At 46.5% G+C, this 20,322-nt stretch overlaps 1 protein-coding gene across 1 annotated transcript in view; it reads left to right on the forward strand.

The window, feature by feature from the left end:
• The first annotated feature begins 2,958 nt into the window (after nucleotides 1-2,958).
• The window catches only part of LOC127914927 (partitioning defective 3 homolog B-like), a 119,327-nt gene continuing 101,963 nt past the window's right edge, over nucleotides 2,959-20,322 (forward strand). Inside the window, exon 1 of the mRNA XM_052492718.1 lies at nucleotides 2,959-3,246. Coding sequence (XP_052348678.1) covers nucleotides 3,041-3,246 — 206 coding nt within the window. The 5' untranslated portion in view covers nucleotides 2,959-3,040. The remainder of the gene's footprint in view (nucleotides 3,247-20,322) is intronic.

The raw sequence follows: 20,322 nt of genomic DNA on the forward strand, positions 1-20,322 counted from the left end.
TCTGTCATACTATCCAGGTCTGTGCCCAATCTACTGCAGAGACAGCCTGCAGAGTTCTGTCTTACTATCCAGGTCTGTGCCCAATCTACTGCAGAGATAGCCTGCAGAGTTCTGTCATACTATCCAGATCTGTGCCCAATCTACTGCAGAGATAGCCTGCAGAGTTCTGTCATACTATCCAGGTCTGTGCCCAATCTACTGCAGAGACAGCCTGCAGAGTTATGTCATACTATCCAGGTCTGTACCCAAACAGTTTGAGCTTCTACTTTTAAAAATCCACCTTTCCACAAATAAGTCCCTCACTTTTGACGCTTCCTATATCCCCCTGAGCTCCCAGCTGTGCCCTGGACACCATATGTGAACTGATCCCCCCCATCTATCGTCAGAGTTCGTACTGCTAGGTGACCTAAACTGGGACATGCTTAACACCCCGGCCATCCGACAAGCTAGATGCCTCAATCTCACAAAAATGATCAAGGAATTTACCAGGGACAACCCCAAATTCGTAATCATGGGTGCTCTCATAGATATCATCCTGACCACCTTGCCCTCTAAATACACCTCTGCTGTTTTCAACCAGGGGCGCGCAAATAAATAAATAATAATAAATTATCATAATCATAATCAAATAACTCATAAAAATGAAAAATATGAAAACATTTATGTACATACAAGTGTCTTCTATCGGTTGAAAGCTTAAATTCTTGTTAATCTGTCCGATTTACAGTAGATAGCATACCATGTGATCGTTTGAGGACGGCGCCCCCACGTCAAAATATTTTTCCAACGGCACAGGTTTCATAAATTCACAAATAGCGATTAAACATTCACTTTGAAAATCTTCCTCTGATTGGTCATCCAAAGGGTCCCAGCTATAGTCGTTTTGTTAGATAAAATGGCCATGATTTGTGTAATCCACTCGTTCAACATGCAGAGATAGGAATTAGACAAAATATATTCCTAAACTTTGTTTCAACAAGTCATAATATGTTTCTATTCACTCCCTAAAATGTAATCAACCTCATAATATTTAATACGGAAATAAATATGTTCAATAGAAAAAAAATTTTAGCGGCTGCGTTCTTTCTTCATTGCACAAACACAAATGTCCAGTACCCACATTGACTCTGAACCGGTACCCCCTGTATATAGCCTACACATTGACTCTGAACCGGTACCCCCTGTATATAGCCTCCACATTGACTCTATACCAGTACCCCCTGTATATAGCCTACACATTGACTCTGAACCGGTACCCCCTGTATATAGCCTCCACATTGACTCTGAACCGGTACCCCCTGTATATAGCCTCCACATTGACTCTGAACCGGTACCCCCTGTATATAGCCTCCACATTGACTCTGAACCGGTACCCCCTGTATATAGCCTCCACATTGACTCTGAACCGGTACCCCCTGTATATAGCCTCCACATTGACTCTGAACCGGTACCCCCTGTATATAGCCTCCACATTGACTCTGAACTGGTACCCCCTGTATATAGCCTCCACATTGACTCTGTACCGGTACCCCCTGTATATAGCCTCCACATTGACTCTGTACCGGTACCCCCTGTATATAGCCTCCACATTGACTCTGTACCGGTACCCCCTGGTCAAGGTCAAAACACTATATAGGGTTAATTAAGGCTGTCATTTGGGACACTATCTCTGTCTCCATAATGCTCACTAGGGCTTCAACAAGAGAGGCATCTGTATTTCCAACAGGTTAGCTTCCGTCCCTCTCCTCGCCCCTGCCTGAGCTCGATCCAGGGTCCCTCTCCTCGCCCCTGCCTGAGCAGGGACCCTCTGCACATATCAACAGCCACCCCTCGAAGCGTCGTTACTAGAGGTCGACCAGTTATGATTTTTCAAAGCCGATACCGATTAATCGGCCAATTCTTTCTTTCTTTATTTGTAATAATGACAATTACAGCAATACTGAATGAACACTTATTTTAACTTAATATAATACATCAATAAAATACATTTAGCCTCAAATAAATAATGAAACGGGTGTGTACTGTAGGTAACTCCTCCTGTTGATTCATATCTGTCCCAGAGGTTAGTACAGGTGTGTACATATCTGTCCCAGAGGTTAGTACAGGTGTGTACATATCTGTCCCAGAGGTTAGTACAGGTGTGTACTGTAGGTAACTCCTCCTGTTGATCTAGATCTGTCCCAGAGGTTAGTACAGGTGTGTACATATCTGTCCCAGAGGTTAGTACAGGTGTGTACTGTAGGTAACTCCTCCTGTTGATCCAGATCTGTCCCAGAGGTTAGTACAGGTGTGTACATATCTGTCCCAGAGGTTAGTACAGGTGTGTACATATCTGTCCCAGAGGTTAGTACAGGTGTGTACATATCTGTCCCAGAGGTTAGTACAGGTGTGTACATATCTGTCCCAGAGGTTAGTACAGGTGTGTACATATCTGTCCCAGAGGTTAGTACAGGTGTGTACATATCTGTCCCAGAGGTTAGTACAGGTGTGTACTGTAGGTAACTCCTCCTGTTGACTCATATCTGTCCCAGAGGTTAGTACAGGTGTGTACTGTAGGTAACTCCTCCTGTTGATCCAGATCTGTCCCAGAGGTTAGTACAGGTGTGTACATATCTGTTCCAGAGGTTAGTACAGGTGTGTACATATCTGTCCCAGAGGTTAGTACAGGTGTGTACATATCTGTCCCAGAGGTTAGTACAGGTGTGTACATATCTGTCCCAGAGGTTAGTACAGGTGTGTACATATCTGTCCCAGAGGTTAGTACAGGTGTGTACATATCTGTCCCAGAGGTTAGTACAGGTGTGTACTGTAGGTAACTCCTCCTGTTGACTCATATCTGTCCCAGAGGTTAGTACAGGTGTGTACTGTAGGTAACTCCTCCTGTTGATCCAGATCTGTCCCAGAGGTTCGTACAGGTGTGTACTGTAGGTAACTCCTCCTGTTGATTCATATCTGTTCCAGGATCGAGGCGAAGCACGCTGAGCTGAGGGAGCGTCAGGCCAGAGAGAAAGGACCTCTCCCTGATGTTGAGGATGATTACATGGACCCCAACTACGCACGCATCAACAACTTCAGAGACAACTCCTCCCCCTACAGCAGAACCCGCACCCCATCTCCCCAACGCCCGCCGCCCCACGGCCTCGGCCCAGGCCCCTCCCACGGCAACGAGCCATCCAATAAGGACCCCATGGACGGGCTGTACGCCAAGGTCAACAAGCAGAGACAAGCCCCGCCCATGGCCGACAGGTGAGACAGGATCCCGGCTGCTGTAGTATATTTGACATAATTAACCTTTACTCTTAGCCTGGGTGCCTGTTCTCTTACCAAAACAGACTGGCACCCAGGCTACTTTCCTCTAGTCACTTGACAGACTGATCATCTAACTTAAGCAGCTAGCTAGGCATGCAACAGTTGGTCGCAAAATGATATGAAAATGCAAGGATATAGATGACCCTGAGACTGATACAGGGATCCAGGATGACCCTGAGACTGATACAGGGATCTAGATGACCCTGAGACTGATACAGGGATAAAGATGACCCTGAGACTGATACAGGGATCCAGGATGACCCTGAGACTGATACAGGGATCTTGATGACCCTGAGACTGATACAGGGATATAGATGACCCTGAGACTGATACAGGGATATAGATGACCCTGAGACTGATACAGGAGTTTAGGATGACCCTGAGACTGATACAGGAATATAGGATGACCCTGAGACTGATACAGGGATAAATATGACCCTGAGACTGATACAGGGATATAGGATGACCCTGAGACTGATACAGGGATAAAGATGACCCTGAGACTGATACAGGGATATAGATGACCCTGAGACTGATACAGCGATAAAGATGACCCTGAGACTGATACAGGGATATAGATGACCCTGAGACTGATACAGCGATAAAGATGACCCTGAGACTGATACAGGGATATAGATGACCCTGAGACTGATACAGGGATAAATATGACCCTGAGACTGATACAGGGATCTAGGATGACCCTGAGACTGATACAGGGATATAGATGACCCTGAGACTGATACAGGGATATAGGATGAGACTGATACAGGGATATATATGACCCTGAGACTGATACATGGATCTAGGATGACCCTGAGACTGATACAAGGATATAGATGACCCTGAGACTGATACAGGGATATAGGATGAGACTGATACAGGGATATAGATGACCCTGAGACTGATACAGGGATATAGATGACCCTGAGGCTGATACAGGGATAAATATGACCCTGAGACTGATACAGGGATATAGATGACCCTGAGACTGATACAGGGATATAATGACCCTGAGACTGATACAGGGATATAGGATGAGACTGAGACTGATACAGGGATAAATATGACCCTGAGACTGATACAGGGATCTAGGATGACCCTGAGACTGATACAGGGATATAGATGACCCTGAGACTGATACAGGGATATAGGATGAGACTGATACAGGGATATAGATGACCCTGAGACTGATACAGGGATAAATATGACCCTGAGACTGATACAGGGATATAGCTGACCCTGAGACTGATACAGGGATAAATATGACCCTGAGACTGATACAGGGATCTAGGATGACCCTGAGACTGATACAGGGATATAGATGACCCTGAGACTGATACAGGGATATAGGATGAGACTGAGGGATATATATGACCCTGAGACTGATACAGGGATCTAGGATGACCCTGAGACTGATACAGGGATATAGATGACCCTGAGACTGATACAAGGATATAGGATGATACTGATACAGGGATATAGATGACCCTGAGACTGATACAGGGATATAGATGACCCTGAGACTGATACAGGGATAAATATGACCCTGAGACTGATACAGGGATATAGATGACCCTGAGACTGATACAGGGATATAGATGACCCTGAGACTGATACAAGGATATAGGGAGACTGATACAGGGATATAGATGACCCTGAGACTGATACAGGGATCTAGGATGAGACTGACAGGAATATAGATGACCCTGAGACTGATACAGGGTATAGGATGACCCTGAGACTGATACAGGGATATAGGACTGATACAGGGATATAGGATGGACTGAGGGATATAGATGACCCTGGACTGATACAGGTATCCAGGATGACCCTGAGACTGATACATGGGACCCTGAGACTGATACAGGGATATAGATGACCCTGAGACTGATACAGGGATCCAGGATGACCCTGAGACTGATACAGGGATATAGATGACCCTGAGACTGATACAGGGATATAGATGACCCTGAGACTGATACAGGGATATAGATGACCCTGAGACTGATACAGGGATAAATATGACCCTGAGACTGATACAGGGATATAGATGACCCTGAGACTGATACAGGGATATAGATGACCCTGAGACTGATACAGGGATATAGATGACCCTGAGACTGATACAGGAGTTTAGGATGACCCTGAGACTGATACGGGAATATAGGATGACCCTGAGACTGATACAGGGATAAATATGACCCTGAGACTGATACAGGGATATAGGATGAGACTGATACAGGGATATACATGACCCTGAGACGGATACAGGGATATAGATGACCCTGAGACTGATACAGGGATATAGGATGAGACTGATCCAGGGATATAGATGACCCTGAGACTGATACAGGGATCCAGGATGACCCTGAGACTGATACAGGGATATATATGACCCTGAGACTGATACAAGGTATAGGATGACCCTGAGACTGATACAGGGATATAGATGACCCTGAGACTGATACAGTGATATAGATGACCCTGAGACTGATACAGGGTATAGGATGACCCTGAGACTGATACAGGGATATAGATGACCCTGAGACTGATACAGGGATATAGGATGAGACTGATACAGGGATCTAGGATGACCCTGAGACTGATACAGGGATATAATGACCCTGAGACTGATACAGGGATCTATATGACCCTGAGACTGATACAGGGATATAGATGACCCTGAGACTGATACAGGGTATAGGATGACCCTGGGAGACCCTGAGACTGATACAGGGATATATATGACCCTGGACTATACAGGTATGGATGACCCTGAGACTGATACAGGGACCCTGATGATACAGGGATATATATGACCCTGAGACTGATACAGGGATATAGATGACCCTGAGACTGATACAGGGATCTAGGATGACCCTGAGACTGATACAGGGATCTAGGATGACCCTGAGACGGATACAGGGATAAATATGACCCTGAGACTGATACAGGGATATAGATGACCCTGAGACTGATACAGGGATATAGGATGAGACTGATACAGGGATATAGATGACCCTGAGACTGATACAGGAATATAGGATGACCCTGAGACTGATACAGGGATATAGATGACCCTGAGACTGATACAGGGATATATATGACCCTGAGACTGATACAGGGATATAGATGACCCTGAGACTGATACAGGGATATAGATGACCCTGAGACTGATACAGGGATAAATATGACCCTGAGACTGATACAGGGATATAGATGACCCTGAGACTGATTCAGGGATATAGATGACCCTGAGACTGATACAGGGATATATATGACCCTGAGACTGATACAGGGATATAGATGACCCTGAGACTGGATACAGGGATATAGGATGAGACTGATACAGGGATCTAGGATGACCCTGAGACTGATACAGGGATAAATATGACCCTGAGACTGATACAGGGATATATATGACCCTGAGACTGATACAGGGATATAGATGACCCTGAGACTGATACAGGGATATAGATGACCCTGAGACGGATACAGGGATATATATGACCCTGAGACTGATACAGGGATAAATATGACCCTGAGACTGATACAGGGATATAGATGACCCTGAGACTGATACATATAGGGATATAGATGACCCTGAGACTGATACAGGGATATAGGATGAGACTGATACAGGGATATAGATGACCCTGAGACTGATACAGGGTATAGGATGACAGAAAATAATTTCTCCTGAAGTTAGAAGTATGAAAATAATTCAACCGAGAGAGAGAGAGGGGGAAAGGTTAATGTGCTCTGGGACACATTATCACATGTCTTACTCTGGGGACACATTATCACATGTCTTAATCTGGGGCACATTATCACATGTCTTACTCTGGGGCACATTATCACATGTCTTACTCTGGGGCACATTATCACATGTCTTACTCTGGGGCACATTATCACATGTCTTACTCTGGGACACATTATCACATGTCTTACTCTGGGACACATTATCACATGTCTTACTCTGGGGCACATTATCACATGTCTTACTCTGGGACACATTATCACATGTCTTACTCTGGGGCACATTATCACATGTCTTACTCTGGGACACATTATCACATGTCTTACTCTGGGACACATTATCACATGTCTTACTCTGGGACACATTATCACATGTCTTACTCTGGGACACATTATCACATGTCTTACTCTGGGGCACATTATCATATGTCTTACTCTGGGACACATTATCACATGTCTTACTCTGGGGCACATTATCACATGTCTTACTCTGGGGCACATTATCACATGTCTTACTCTTTGGCACATTATCACATGTCTTACTCTGGGACACATTAACACATGTCTTACTCTGGGGCACATTATCATATGTCTTACTCTGGGACACATTATCACATGCCTTATCACATTATCACATGTCTTACTCTGGGGCACATTATCACATGTCTTACTCTGGGGCACATTATCACATGTCTTACTCTGGGGCACATTATCACATGTCTTACTCTGGCACACATTATCACATGTCTTACTCTGGGACACATTATCACATGTCTTACTCTGGGGCACATTATCAGATGTCTTACTCTTTGGCACATTATCACATGTCTTACTCTGGGACACATTATCACATGTCTTACTCTGGGACACATTATCACATGTCTTACTCTGGGACACATTATCACATGTCTTACTCTGGGGCACATTATCACATGTCTTACTCTGGGACACATTATCACATGTCTTACTCTGGCACACATTATCACATGTCTTACTCTGGGGCACATTATCACATGTCTTACTCTGGGACACATTATCGCATGTCTTACTCTGGGACACATTATCACATGTCTTACTCTGGGGCACATTATCACATGTCTTACTCTGGGACACATTATCACATGTCTTACTCTGGGACACATTATCACATGCCTTACTCTGGGACACATTATCATATGTCTTACTCTGGGACACATTATCAGATGTCTTACTCTGGGACACATTATCACATGTCTTACTCTGGGACACATTATCACATGTCTTACTCTGGGACACATTATCACATGTCTTACTCTGGGACACATTATCACATGTCTTACTCTGGGGCACATTATCATATGTCTTACTCTGGGACACATTATCAGATGTCTTACTCTGGGACACATTATCAGAAATGGAATACTGTAATAAGTACCTGTGGTCTTAACCAATCATCAATCATTGATCCATGGTCTTGACCAATCATATATATCAATCATGACCAATCTTATACCATATACCATTATCATAGTGTGTAATGTAGATCATTATCATAGTGTGTAATGTAGAATATTATCATAGTGTGTAATGTAGAATATTATCATAGTGTGTAATGTAGAATATTATCACACCATTGAGGTGGAGGAGAGGGTCAATGAGGTGGAGGAGAGGGCCATTGAGGTGGAGGAGAGGGCCATTGAGGTGGAGGAGAGGGCCATTGAGGTGGAGGAGAGGGCCATTGAGGTGGAGGAGAGGGCCATTGAGGTGGAGGAGAGGGCCATTGAGGTGGAGGAGAGGGCCATTGAGGTGGAGGAGAGGGCCATTGAGGTGGAGGAGAGGGTCATTGAGGTGGAGGAGAGGGTCATTGAGGTGGAGGAGAGGGTCATTGAGGTGGAGGAGAGGGTCATTGAGGTGGAGGAGAGGGCCATTGAGGTGGAGGAGAGGGTCACTGAGGTGGAGGAGAGGGTCATTGAGGTGGAGGAGAGGGTCAGTGAGGTGGAGGAGAGGGTCATTGAGGTGGAGGAGAGGGTCATTGAGGTGGAGGAGAGGGTCATTGAGGTGGAGGAGAGGGCCATTGAGGTGGAGGAGAGGGTCATTGAGGTGGAGGAGAGGGTCATTGAGGTGGAGGAGAGGGTCATTGAGGTGGAGGAGAGGGTCACTGAGGTGGAGGAGAGGGTCATTGAGGTGGAGGAGAGGGTCACTGAGGTGGAGGAGAGGGTCATTGAGGTGGAGGAGAGGGCCATTGAGGTGGAGGAGAGGGTCATTGAGGTGGAGGAGAGGGCCATTGAGGTGGAGGAGAGGGTCATTGAGGTGGAGGAGAGGGTCATTGAGGTGGAGGAGAGGGCCATTGAGGTGGAGGAGAGGGCCATTGAGGTGGAGGAGAGGGCCATTGAGGTGGAGGAGAGGGTCATTGAGGTGGAGGAGAGGGTCATTGAGGTGGAGGAGAGGGTCATTGAGGTGGAGGAGAGGGTCATTGAGGTGGAGGAGAGGGTCATTGAGGTGGAGGAGAGGGCCATTGAGGTGGAGGAGAGGTTCAATGAGGTGGAGGAGAGGGCCATTGAGGTGGAGGAGAGGGCCATTGAGGTGGAGGAGAGGGTCACTGAGGTGGAGGAGAGGGTTGTTGAGGTGGAGGAGAGGGCCATTGAGGTGGAGGAGAGGGTCACTGAGGTGGAGGAGAGGGTCACTGAGGTGGAGGAGAGGGCCATTGAGGTGGAGGAGAGGGCCATTGAGGTGGAGGAGAGGGCCATTGAGGTGGAGGAGAGGGTCACTGAGGTGGAGGAGAGGGTCATTGAGGTGGAGGAGAGGGTCATTGAGGTGGAGGAGAGGGCCATTGAGGTGGAGGAGAGGGTCATTGAGGTGGAGGAGAGGGCCATTGAGGTGGAGGAGAGGGTCATTGAGGTGGAGGAGAGGGTCATTGAGGTGGAGGAGAGGGCCATTGAGGTGGAGGAGAGGGCCATTGAGGTGGAGGAGAGGGCCATTGAGGTGGAGGAGAGGGTCATTGAGGTGGAGGAGAGGGTCATTGGGGTGGAGGAGAGGCTAGCCCCTGACCCCCTCTCCTCTGTCCATCCTCTGACCCCTCTCCTCTGTCCACCCCCCTGACCCCCTCTCCTCTATCCAGCCCCTGACCCCCTCTCCTCTATCCAGCCCTGACCACCTCCCCTCTATCCAGCTCCTGACCCCCTCCCCTCTGTCCAGCCCCTGACCCCCTCTCCTCTGTCCAGCCCATGACCCCCTCTCCTCTGTCTCCTCTGTCCATGCCCTGACCCCCTCTCCTCTGTCCAGCTCCTGACCCCTCCCCTCTATCCAGCTCCTGACCCCCTCTCCTCTGTCCAGACCCCCTCTATCCAGCCCCTGACCCCCTCTCCTCTATCCAGCCCCTGACCCCCTCCCCTCTATCTAGCCCCCTGACCCCCTCCCCTCTATCCAGCCCCTGACCCCTCTCCTCTGTCCAGACCCTGACCCCCTCTCCTCTGTCCAGCTCCTGACCCCCTCCCCTCTATCCAGCACCTGACCCCCTCTCCTCTGTCCAGACCCCCTCTATCCAGCCCCTGACCCCTCTCCTCTATCCAGCCCCTGACCCCCTCTCCTCTGTCCAGACCCCCTCTATCCAGCCCCTGACCCCTCTCCTCTATCCAGCCCCTGACCCCTCCCCTCTATCCAGCTCCTGACCCCCTCTCCTCTGTCCATACCCCCTCTATCCAGCCCATGACCCCTCTCCTCTATCCAGCCCCTGACCCCCTCCCCTCTATCCAGCTCCTGACCCCCTCTCCTCTGTCCAGCCCCTGACCCCCTCCCCTCTATCCAGCTCCTGACCCCTCTCCTCTGTCCAGGCCCCCTCTATCCAGCCCCTGACCCCCTCTCCTCTATCCAGCCCCTGAACCCCTCCCCTCTATCTAGCCCCTGACCCCTCTCCTCTGTCCAGACCCCCTCTATCCAGCCCCTGACCCCCTCCCCTCTATCCAGCCCCTGACCCCCTCTCCTCTGTCCAGACCCCCTCTATCCAGCCCCTGACCCCTCCCCTCTATCCAGCCCCTGACCCCTCCCCTCTATCCAGCCCCTGACCCCCTCTCCTCTGTCCAGCCCCTGACCCCCTCCCCTCTATCCAGCCCCTGACCCCCTCTCCTCTGTCCAGCCCCTGACCCCCTCCCCTCTGTCCAGCCCCTGACCCCCTCTCCTCTTTCCAGACCCCCTCTATCCAGCCCCTGACATCCTCTAGTGTTATGATGGAGTTTGTGCTGTGGACGCTCTAATTAAACATTGACAGTGTTATTCATTTGGACGAGGCGGTGTGTGTGTGTGTGTGTGTGTGTGTGTGTGTGTGTGTGTGTGTGTGTGTGTGTGTGTGTGTGTGTGTGTGTGTGTGTGTGTGTGTGTGTGTGTGTGTGTGTTTGTGTGTGTGTGTGTGTGTGTGTTGTTATTAATTTGGGCAGTGAGGTGTGCGCTCAGTCAAAATGGCACCTCTAATTATGTTCCCTGGGATTAGCTGATAGATTTCTGCTGCAGCCCTCCCTCCCTCCCTCCCTCCCTCTCCCCCTCCCTCCCTCCCTCCCTCCCTCCCGCCCGCCCTCCCTCCCTCCCTCCCTCCCTCCCTCCCCTCCCTCCCTCCCTCCCTCCCTCCCTCCCTCCCTCCCTCTCATATCGTCTGGTCTGCGAGTACCTTGATGGACAATAGGCTGCAGGGCAGGCAGACATGAAGACTAGTGACAGAGCAAGAGAGAACAGAGGGTTTAAAAGAACACCAGCCACAGGGTGTTCTCTACGGATGGCCACGCTTTCCTCCTGGTTACACCAACCTCGGCCTGCAGCTCCGCCCACCCCCCCAGCAGCTACTCCCCCAAGCCTCCCCAGCATCTCCTCCTATCCAAATCCAGATAGCTGATGTTCTGAAAGAGCTGCAAAATATGGACCCCTACAAATCAGCTGGGCTTGACAATCTGGACCCTTTCTTTCTAAAATGTTCCACCGCCATTGTTGCAATGTTGAATGCTGCCGCGGTCATCCCCCTCTTCAAAGGGGGAGACACTCTAGACCCAAACTGCTATAGACCTATATCCATCCTACCCTGCCTTTCTAAGGTCTTCGAAAGCCAAGTCAACAAACAGGTCACTGACCATCTCGAATCCCACCGTACCTTCTCCGCTGTGCAATCTGGTTTCAGAGCTGGTCACGGGTGCACCTCAGCCACGCTCAAGGTCCTAAACGATATCATAACCGCCATCTACTGGTTCACCAACTACTTCTCAGATAAGAGTTCAGTGTGTCAAATCAGAGGGCCTGTTGTCCGGACCTCTGGCAGTCTCTATGGGGGTACCACAGGGTTCAATTCTCGGGCCGACTCTCTTCTCTGTATACATCAATGATGTCGCTCTTGCTGCTGGTGAGTCTCTGATCCACCTCTACGCAGACGACACCATTCTGTATACTTCTGGCCCTTCGTTGGACACTGTGTTAACTAACCTCCAGACAAGCTTCAATACCATACAACTCTCCTTCTGTGGCCTCCAACTGCACTTAAACACTAGTAAAACTAAATGCATGCTATTCAACCGATTGCTGCCCACACCCGCCTGCCTGACTAGCATCACTACTCTGGACGGTTCTGACTTAGAATATGTGGACAACTACAAATACCTAGGTGTCTGGTTAGACTGTAAACTCTCCTTCCACACCCATATCAAACATCTCTAATCCAAAATTAAATCTACAATCGGCTTCCTATTTCACAACAAAGCCTCCTTCACTCATGCTGCCAAACATACCTTCGTAAAACTGACCGTCCTCGACTTTGGTGATGTAATTTACAAAATAGCTTCCAATACCCTCCTCAATAAATTGGATTGGATGCAGTCTATCACAATGCCATCTATTTTGTCACCAAAGCCCCATATTCTACCCACCACTGCGACCTGTATGATCTTGTTGGCTGACCCTCGCTACATATTCGTCGCCAAACCCACTGGCTCCAGGTCATCTACAAGTCTATGCTAGGTAAAGCCCCGCCTTATCTCAGCTCACTGGTCACCAAAGCAACAAACACCCACTCGTAGCATGCGCTCCAGCAGGTATATTTCACTGGTCACCCCCAAAGCCAATTCCTCCTTTGGCCGCCTTTCCTTCCAGTTCTCTGCTGCCAATGACAGGAACAAATTGCAAAAATCGCTGAAGCTGGAGACTCACATCTCCCTCTCTAACTTTAAGCGTCAGCTGTCAGAGCAGCTAACCGATCACTGTACCTGTACACAGCCCATCTGTAAATAGCCCACCCAACTACCTCATCCCCATATTGTTTTTATTGACTTTGCTGCTCTTTTTCACACCATCATCTGCTCATCTATCACTCCAGTGTTAATCTGCTAAATTAATCTGCTAATTTGTAATTACTTCGCTACTATGGCCTATTCATTGCCTCCTTACTCCATCTGCACCAGAGATTGTAATGTTCATTTATCTACCGTAAGTCGCCTCCGTCGTTTTAGAGAATTTGTTGGTAGTACGTCCAACCGGCCAACGTGTAAGAGGGTGGGAGAGAGAGAGAGAGAGAGAGAGAGAGAGAGAGAGGGTCTGGGAGAGAGAGGGAGGGAGAGAGAGAGAGAGAGAGAGAGAGAGGGTGGGAGAGAGAGAGAGAGAGGAGGGGAGGGAGAGAGAGAGGGTGGGAGAGAGAGAGGAGGTTGGGAGAGAGGGAGAGGAGGGTGAGAGAGAGGGAGAGGAGGGTGGGAGAGAGAGGGAGGGTGGGAGAGAGAGGGAGGGTGGGAGAGAGAGGGAGGGTGGGAGAGAGAGAGGAGGGTGGGAGAGAGAGAGGAGGGTGGGAGAGAGAGAGAGAGAGGGGAGGGTGGGAGAGAGAGGAGGGTGGGAGAGAGAGGAGGGTGGGAGAGAGAGGGAGGGTGGGAGAGAGAGAGGAGGGTGGGAGAGAGAGGAGGGTGGGAGAGAGAGAGGAGGTTGGGAGAGAGGGAGAGGAGGGTGAGAGAGAGGGAGAGGAGGGGTGGGAGAGAGAGAGGAGGGTGGGAGAGAGAGAGGAGGTTGGGAGAGAGCTTGGTCTGTCCACCAGAGTCAAGTCCCCCTGGAACTCTTTAACTGAGAGCAGAGCAGGGGGGACATAGGACATACAGTGCATTCAGAAAGGATTCAGACCCCTTGACTTTTTCCACATTTTGTTACGTTACAGCCTCATTCTAAAATGGGATCAATCTACATACAAAACCTCATGATGACAAAGTAAAAACAGGTTGTCAGACATTTTTGCAAATGTATGAAAAAAATAGAAATATCGTATTTACTTAAGTATTCAGACCCTTTGCTATGACACTTGAAATTAAGCTCAGGTACATCCTGTTTCCATTAATCATCCTTGAGATGTTTCTACAACTTGATTGGAGTCCACCTGTGGTAAATTCAATTGATTGGACATGATTTGGAAAGGCACACACCTGTCTATATAAGGTCCCACAGTTGACAGTGCATCTCAGAGCAAAAACCAAGCCATGAGGTCGAAGGAATTGTCCGTAGAGCTCAGAGACAGGATTGTGTTGAGGCACAGATCTTGGGAAGGGTACCAAAAAATGTAAGGTCCCCAAGAACACAGTGGCCTCCATCTTTCTTAAATGGAATAAGTTTCAAACCACCAATACTCTTCCTAGAGCTGGCCGCCCGGCGGAACTGACCAGAGGAGAAGGGCCTTGGTCAGGGACGAGAACAAGAACCCGATGGTCACTCTGACAGAGCTCCAGAGTTCCTCTGTGGAGATGGGAGAACCTTCCAGAAGGACAACCATCTCTGCAGCACTTCACCAATCAGGCCTTTATGGTCGAGTGGCCAGATGGAAGCCAATCCTCAGTAAAAGGCACATGACAGCCCACTTGGAGTTTGCCAAAAGGCACCTAAAGACTCTCAGACCATGAGAAACAAGATTCTCTGGGCTGATGAAACCAGGTTTGAACTCTTTGGCCTGAATGTCAAGAGTCACGACTGGAGGAAACCTGGCACCATCCCTACGGTGAAGCATGGTGGTGGCAGCATCATGCTGTGGGAATGTTTTACAGCGGCAGGGACTGGGACACTAGTCAGGATAGAGGGAAAGATGAACTGAGAGATACAGATAGATCCTTGATGAAAACCTGCTCCAGAGCACTCAGGACTGGGGCGAAGGTTCACCTTCCAACAGGACAATGACCCTAAGAACACAGCCAAGACCACACAGGAGTGGCTTTGGGATAAGTCTCTGAATGCCTTTGAGTGGCCCAGTCAGAGCCTGGACTTGAGCCTGATTGAACATCTCTGGAGAGACCTGAAAATATCTGTGCAGTGACGCTCCCCATCCAACCTGACAGAGCTTTAGAGGATCTGCAGAGAAGAATGGGAGATTCTCCTCAAATAGAGCTGTACCAAGCTTGTATTGTATTTGCTACAAAAGGTGCTTCAATAAAGTACTGAATAAAGGGTCTGTAGAAGGAGACCTCCTTCCATTACTGTGCATTACATCAGTGCTTTAACGATTTTAAGGATATTAAAAGCGTACAGCTTTGTTTAGTCATGTTTTACCCCCCATTTCATACAGCTCTGTTTAGTCATGTTTTACCCCCCATTTCACACAGCTCTGTTTAGTCATGTTTTACCCCCCATTTCACACAGCTCTGTATAGTCATGTTTTACCCCCCATTTCACACAGCTCTGTTTAGTCATGTTTTACCCCCATTTCACACAGCTCTGTTTAGTCATGTTTTACCCCCATTTCACACAGCTCTGTATAGTCATGTTTTACCCCCATTTCACACAGCTCTGTTTAGTCATGTTTTACCCCCATTTCACACAGCTCTGTTTAGTCATGTTTTACCCCCATTTCATACAGCTCTGTTTAGTCATGTTTTACCCCCATTTCACACAGCTCTGTCATGTTTTACCCCCATTTCACACAGCTCTGTTTAGTCATGTTTTACCCCCATTTCATACAGCTCTGTCATGTTTTACCCCCATTTCATACAGCTCTGTTTAGTCATGTTTTACCCCCATTTCATACAGCTCTGTCATGTTTTACCCCCATTTCATACAGCTCTGTTTAGTCATGTTTACCCCCCATTTCATACAGCTCTGTTTAGTCATGTTTTACCCCCATTTCATACAGCTCTGTTGAGTCATGTTTTACCCCCATTTCACACAGCTCTGTTTAGTCATGTTTTACCCCCATTTCACACAGCTCTGTTTAGTCATGTTTTACCCCCATTTCATACAGCTCTGTTTAGTCATGTTTTACCCCCCATTTCATACAGCTCTGTTTAGTCATGTTTTACCCCCCATTTCATACAGCTCTGTTTAGTCATGTTTTACCCCCCATTTCACACAGCTCTGTTTAGTCATGTTTTACCCCCCATTTCACACAGCTCTGTTTAGTCATGTTTTACCCCCCATTTCACACAGCTCTGTTTAGTCATGTTTTACCCCCCATTTCACACAGCTCTGTTTAGTCATGTTTCACCCCCCATTTCACACAGCTCTGTTTAGTCATGTTTCACCCCCCATTTCATACAGCTCTGTTTTGTCATGTTTCACCCCCATTTCATACAGCTCTGTTTAGTCATGTTTCACCCCCATTTCATACAGCTCTGTTTAGTCATGTTTTACCCCCATTTCATACAGCTCTGTTTAGTCATGTTTTACCCCCATTTCATACAGCTCTGTTTAGTCATGTTTTACCCCCATTTCATACAGCTCTGTTTAGTCATGTTTTACCCCCATTTCATACAGCTCTGTTTTGTCATGTTTTACCCCCATTTCATACAGCTCTGTTTAGTCATGTTTTACCCCCATTTCATACAGCTCTGTTTTGTCATGTTTTACCCCCATTTCATACAGCTCTGTTTAGTCATGTTTTACCCCCATTTCATACAGCTCTGTTTTGTCATGTTTTACCCCCATTTCATACAGCTCTGTTTAGTCATGTTTTACCCCCATTTCATACAGCTCTGTTTAGTCATGTTTTACCCCCCATTTCATACAGTTGGTTCTAAGTTTCACTGTGTAGGGATTTAATGTTTATTATTTTATTTAACAAGTAAGACATTCTGAGACCTAGGTCTCTTTTACAAATGCAATCTGTATAACACAACATAAATATATACATTATATATACATTATACCCAATATATATATATATATATATATATATACATTATACCCAATATATATATATATATATATATATATATATATATATACATTATACCCAATATATATATATATATATATATATATATATATATATATATACACATTAAAATACAAAAACACAGTGTTGGGAAGAACAAATAAAACATTTCAAATCAACCAGATTTTTTTTTTTTTTACATTTGTCCACAAATAAGTCCCCCATAAATACTCTAAACCGTCCGAACAGAACCAGAACATCAATACTCTAAACTGCCCGAACAGAACCAGAACATCAATACTCAATACTCTAACAGAACCAGAACATCAAACTGCCCTAACAGAACCAGAACATCAATACTCTAAACTGCCCGAACAGAACCAGAACATCAATACTCTAAACTGCCCGAACAGAACCAGAACATCAATACTCTAAACTGCCCGAACAGAACCAGAACATCAATACTTTAAACTGCCCGAAAGAACCAGAACATCAATACTCTAAACTGCCCGAACAGAACCAGAACATCAATACTTTAAACTGAACATCAATACTCTAAACCGTCCGAACAGAACCAGAACATCAATACTCTAAACTGCCCGAACAGAACCAGAACATCAATACTTTAAACTGCCCGAAAGAACCAGAACATCAATACTCTAAACTGCCCGAACAGAACCAGAACATCAATACTCTAAACTGCCAGAACAGAACCAGAACATCAATACTCTAAACCGTCCGAACAGAACCAGAACATCAATACTCTAAACCGTCCGAACAGAACCAGAACATCAATACTCTAAACCGTCCGAACAGAACCAGAACATCAAGATGAAATGTATTTTGAATTTTGTTCCAGCAATACGATGCATTAAAACTAAAAACAGATTTACTCAGCTCGGTGGAGACCCGAGGAATCCTCGAGTTAACCACTCCTGTGAGCTGGTTAGGCAACTCAAGAGTTAACCAATCCTGTGAGCTGGTTAGGCAACTCAAGAGTTAACCAATCCTGTGAGCTGGTTAGGCAACTCAAGAGTTAACCAATCCTGTGAGCTGGTTAGGCAACTCAAGAGTTAACCAATCCTGTGAACTGGTTAGGCAACTCAAGAGTTAACCAATCCTGTGAGCTGGTTAGGCAACTCAAGAGTTAACCACTCCTGTGAGCTGGTTAGGCAACTCAAGAGTTAACCAATCCTGTGAGCTGGTTAGGCAACTCAAGAGTTAACCAATCCTGTGAGCTGGTTAGGCAACTCAAGAGTTAACCACTCCTGTGAGCTGGTTAGGCAACTCAAGAGTTAACCAATCCTGTGAGCTGGTTAGGCAACTGAAGAGTTAACCAATCCTGTGAGCTGGTAACTCAAGAGTTAACCAATCCTGTGAACTGGTTAGGCAACTGAAGAGTTAACCAATCCTGTGAGCTGGTAACTCAAGAGTTAACCAATCCTGTGAGCTGGTAACTCAAGAGTTAACCAATCCTGTGAGCTGGTTAGGCAACTGAAGAGTTAACCAATCCTGTGAGCTGGTTAGGCAACTCAGGTGTCTGTACTACAAAGTTAGGGAAGTTTATGAAGAGTGGCCTCGTAAACAGAAAAGGACAAATGCAGAGATCTGTGGGTCTTTAGCGAAGTCCAGCCAACCTTTTGATACAGGATACAGTGATGAGGATCAATACTGTCCCCTGTAACGAAACAAAGGGCATTATGGGAGATGGCAGCCAAAGGTTTAAGAGTAGCAGCTGCACTTTGATAAATAATATCATCATAATCAACAACAGATCAAAAGGTTGACTGAATAATCTGCTTCCTGCTGCTTCAAGAAAGACACCATCTGTTTCTGTAGAGAAAGACAACTTTACATCTTACGGCTTCTTAACCAGCTCATCTATATGCTTTATAAACGTCAAATGAGATCAATCCAAATGCCTGAGTATTTATATTGGGGAACGCGTTCTATTGGAGAACCATCTTATGACGGAACATGTAGTCCATTCTTACGATAGGTAGGAGAAAAACGACATGTATTTAGTTTAAGTACCCGTTTTAAATCAGGGATTCCTGCCGAGCTATAAAATATGAACTCTACATGGTAGAACATAGTTTAAATAAAGAAAAACTTTCGAATGAGTTAGTGTGTTTTGACTGGTTTTGTATACAAATTTTTGGACTGGTTCTTGTTTTTTTTTATAAAAATAAATAATTTGTTATATATATTTTTTACATTTAAATGTGTGTTTTACAGTGTGATTTACAGTGTGATTTACAGTGTGTTTTACAGTGTGTTTTACAGTGTGTTTTTACAGTGTGTTTTACAGTGTTTTACAGTGTGTTTTACAGTGTGTTTTACAGTGTGTTTTACAGTGTGTTTTACAGTGTGTTTTACAGTGTGTTTTTACAGTGTGTTTTACAGTGTGTTTTTACAGTGTGTTTTACAGTGTGATTTACAGTGTGTTTTACAGTGTGATTTACAGTGTGTTTTACAGTGTGTTTTTACAGGTATAGGCTTTCCAGTGTGGAAGAGTGTGGGATTTACAGACTGAAATTTGACAGTGTGTTTTACTGGATGTTTACTGGTACAAGTGTGTTTTTACCTAACAAACATTACTATGGAGAGTGTGATTTACAGTGTGTTTTTACTGTGTGTTTTTACAGTGTGTTTTTACAGTGTGTTTTACAGTGTGATTTACAGTGTGTTTGTGTGTGATTTACAGTGTGTTTGTGTGACTGAGGTATGTGTGAGAGGGAAGAATGGGATGGCAGACTGAAATTTGACAGTTGGTGCTGGATCTCTATACTGGTGTGGTGGTGTAACAAACATTACTATGGAGAGAGTGTGTGAGTGTGTGTAGTGTGTGTGTGTGTGTGTGTGTGTGTGTGTGTGTGTGTGTGTGTGTGTGTGTGTGTGTGTGTGTGTGTGTGTGTGTGTGTGTGTGTGTGTGTGTGTGTGTGTGTGTGTGTGTGTGTGTGTGTGTACAGGTGTGTGTGTGTGGTGTGTGTACAGGTGTGTATACAGGTGTGTGTACAGGTGTGTGTACAGGTGTGTGTACAGGTGTGTGTGCGCGTGTGTGTGCATGTCTCTGCAGTTGTGTGTCTTGAGTAAGCGTTTCTGGACTCGAGTGTGAGGATAGTTTCTGGTTGTAGTTT

Source organism: Oncorhynchus keta, chromosome 34 (assembly GCF_023373465.1).
Source record: "Oncorhynchus keta strain PuntledgeMale-10-30-2019 chromosome 34, Oket_V2, whole genome shotgun sequence".
Classification (NCBI taxonomy): domain Eukaryota; kingdom Metazoa; phylum Chordata; class Actinopteri; order Salmoniformes; family Salmonidae; genus Oncorhynchus; species Oncorhynchus keta.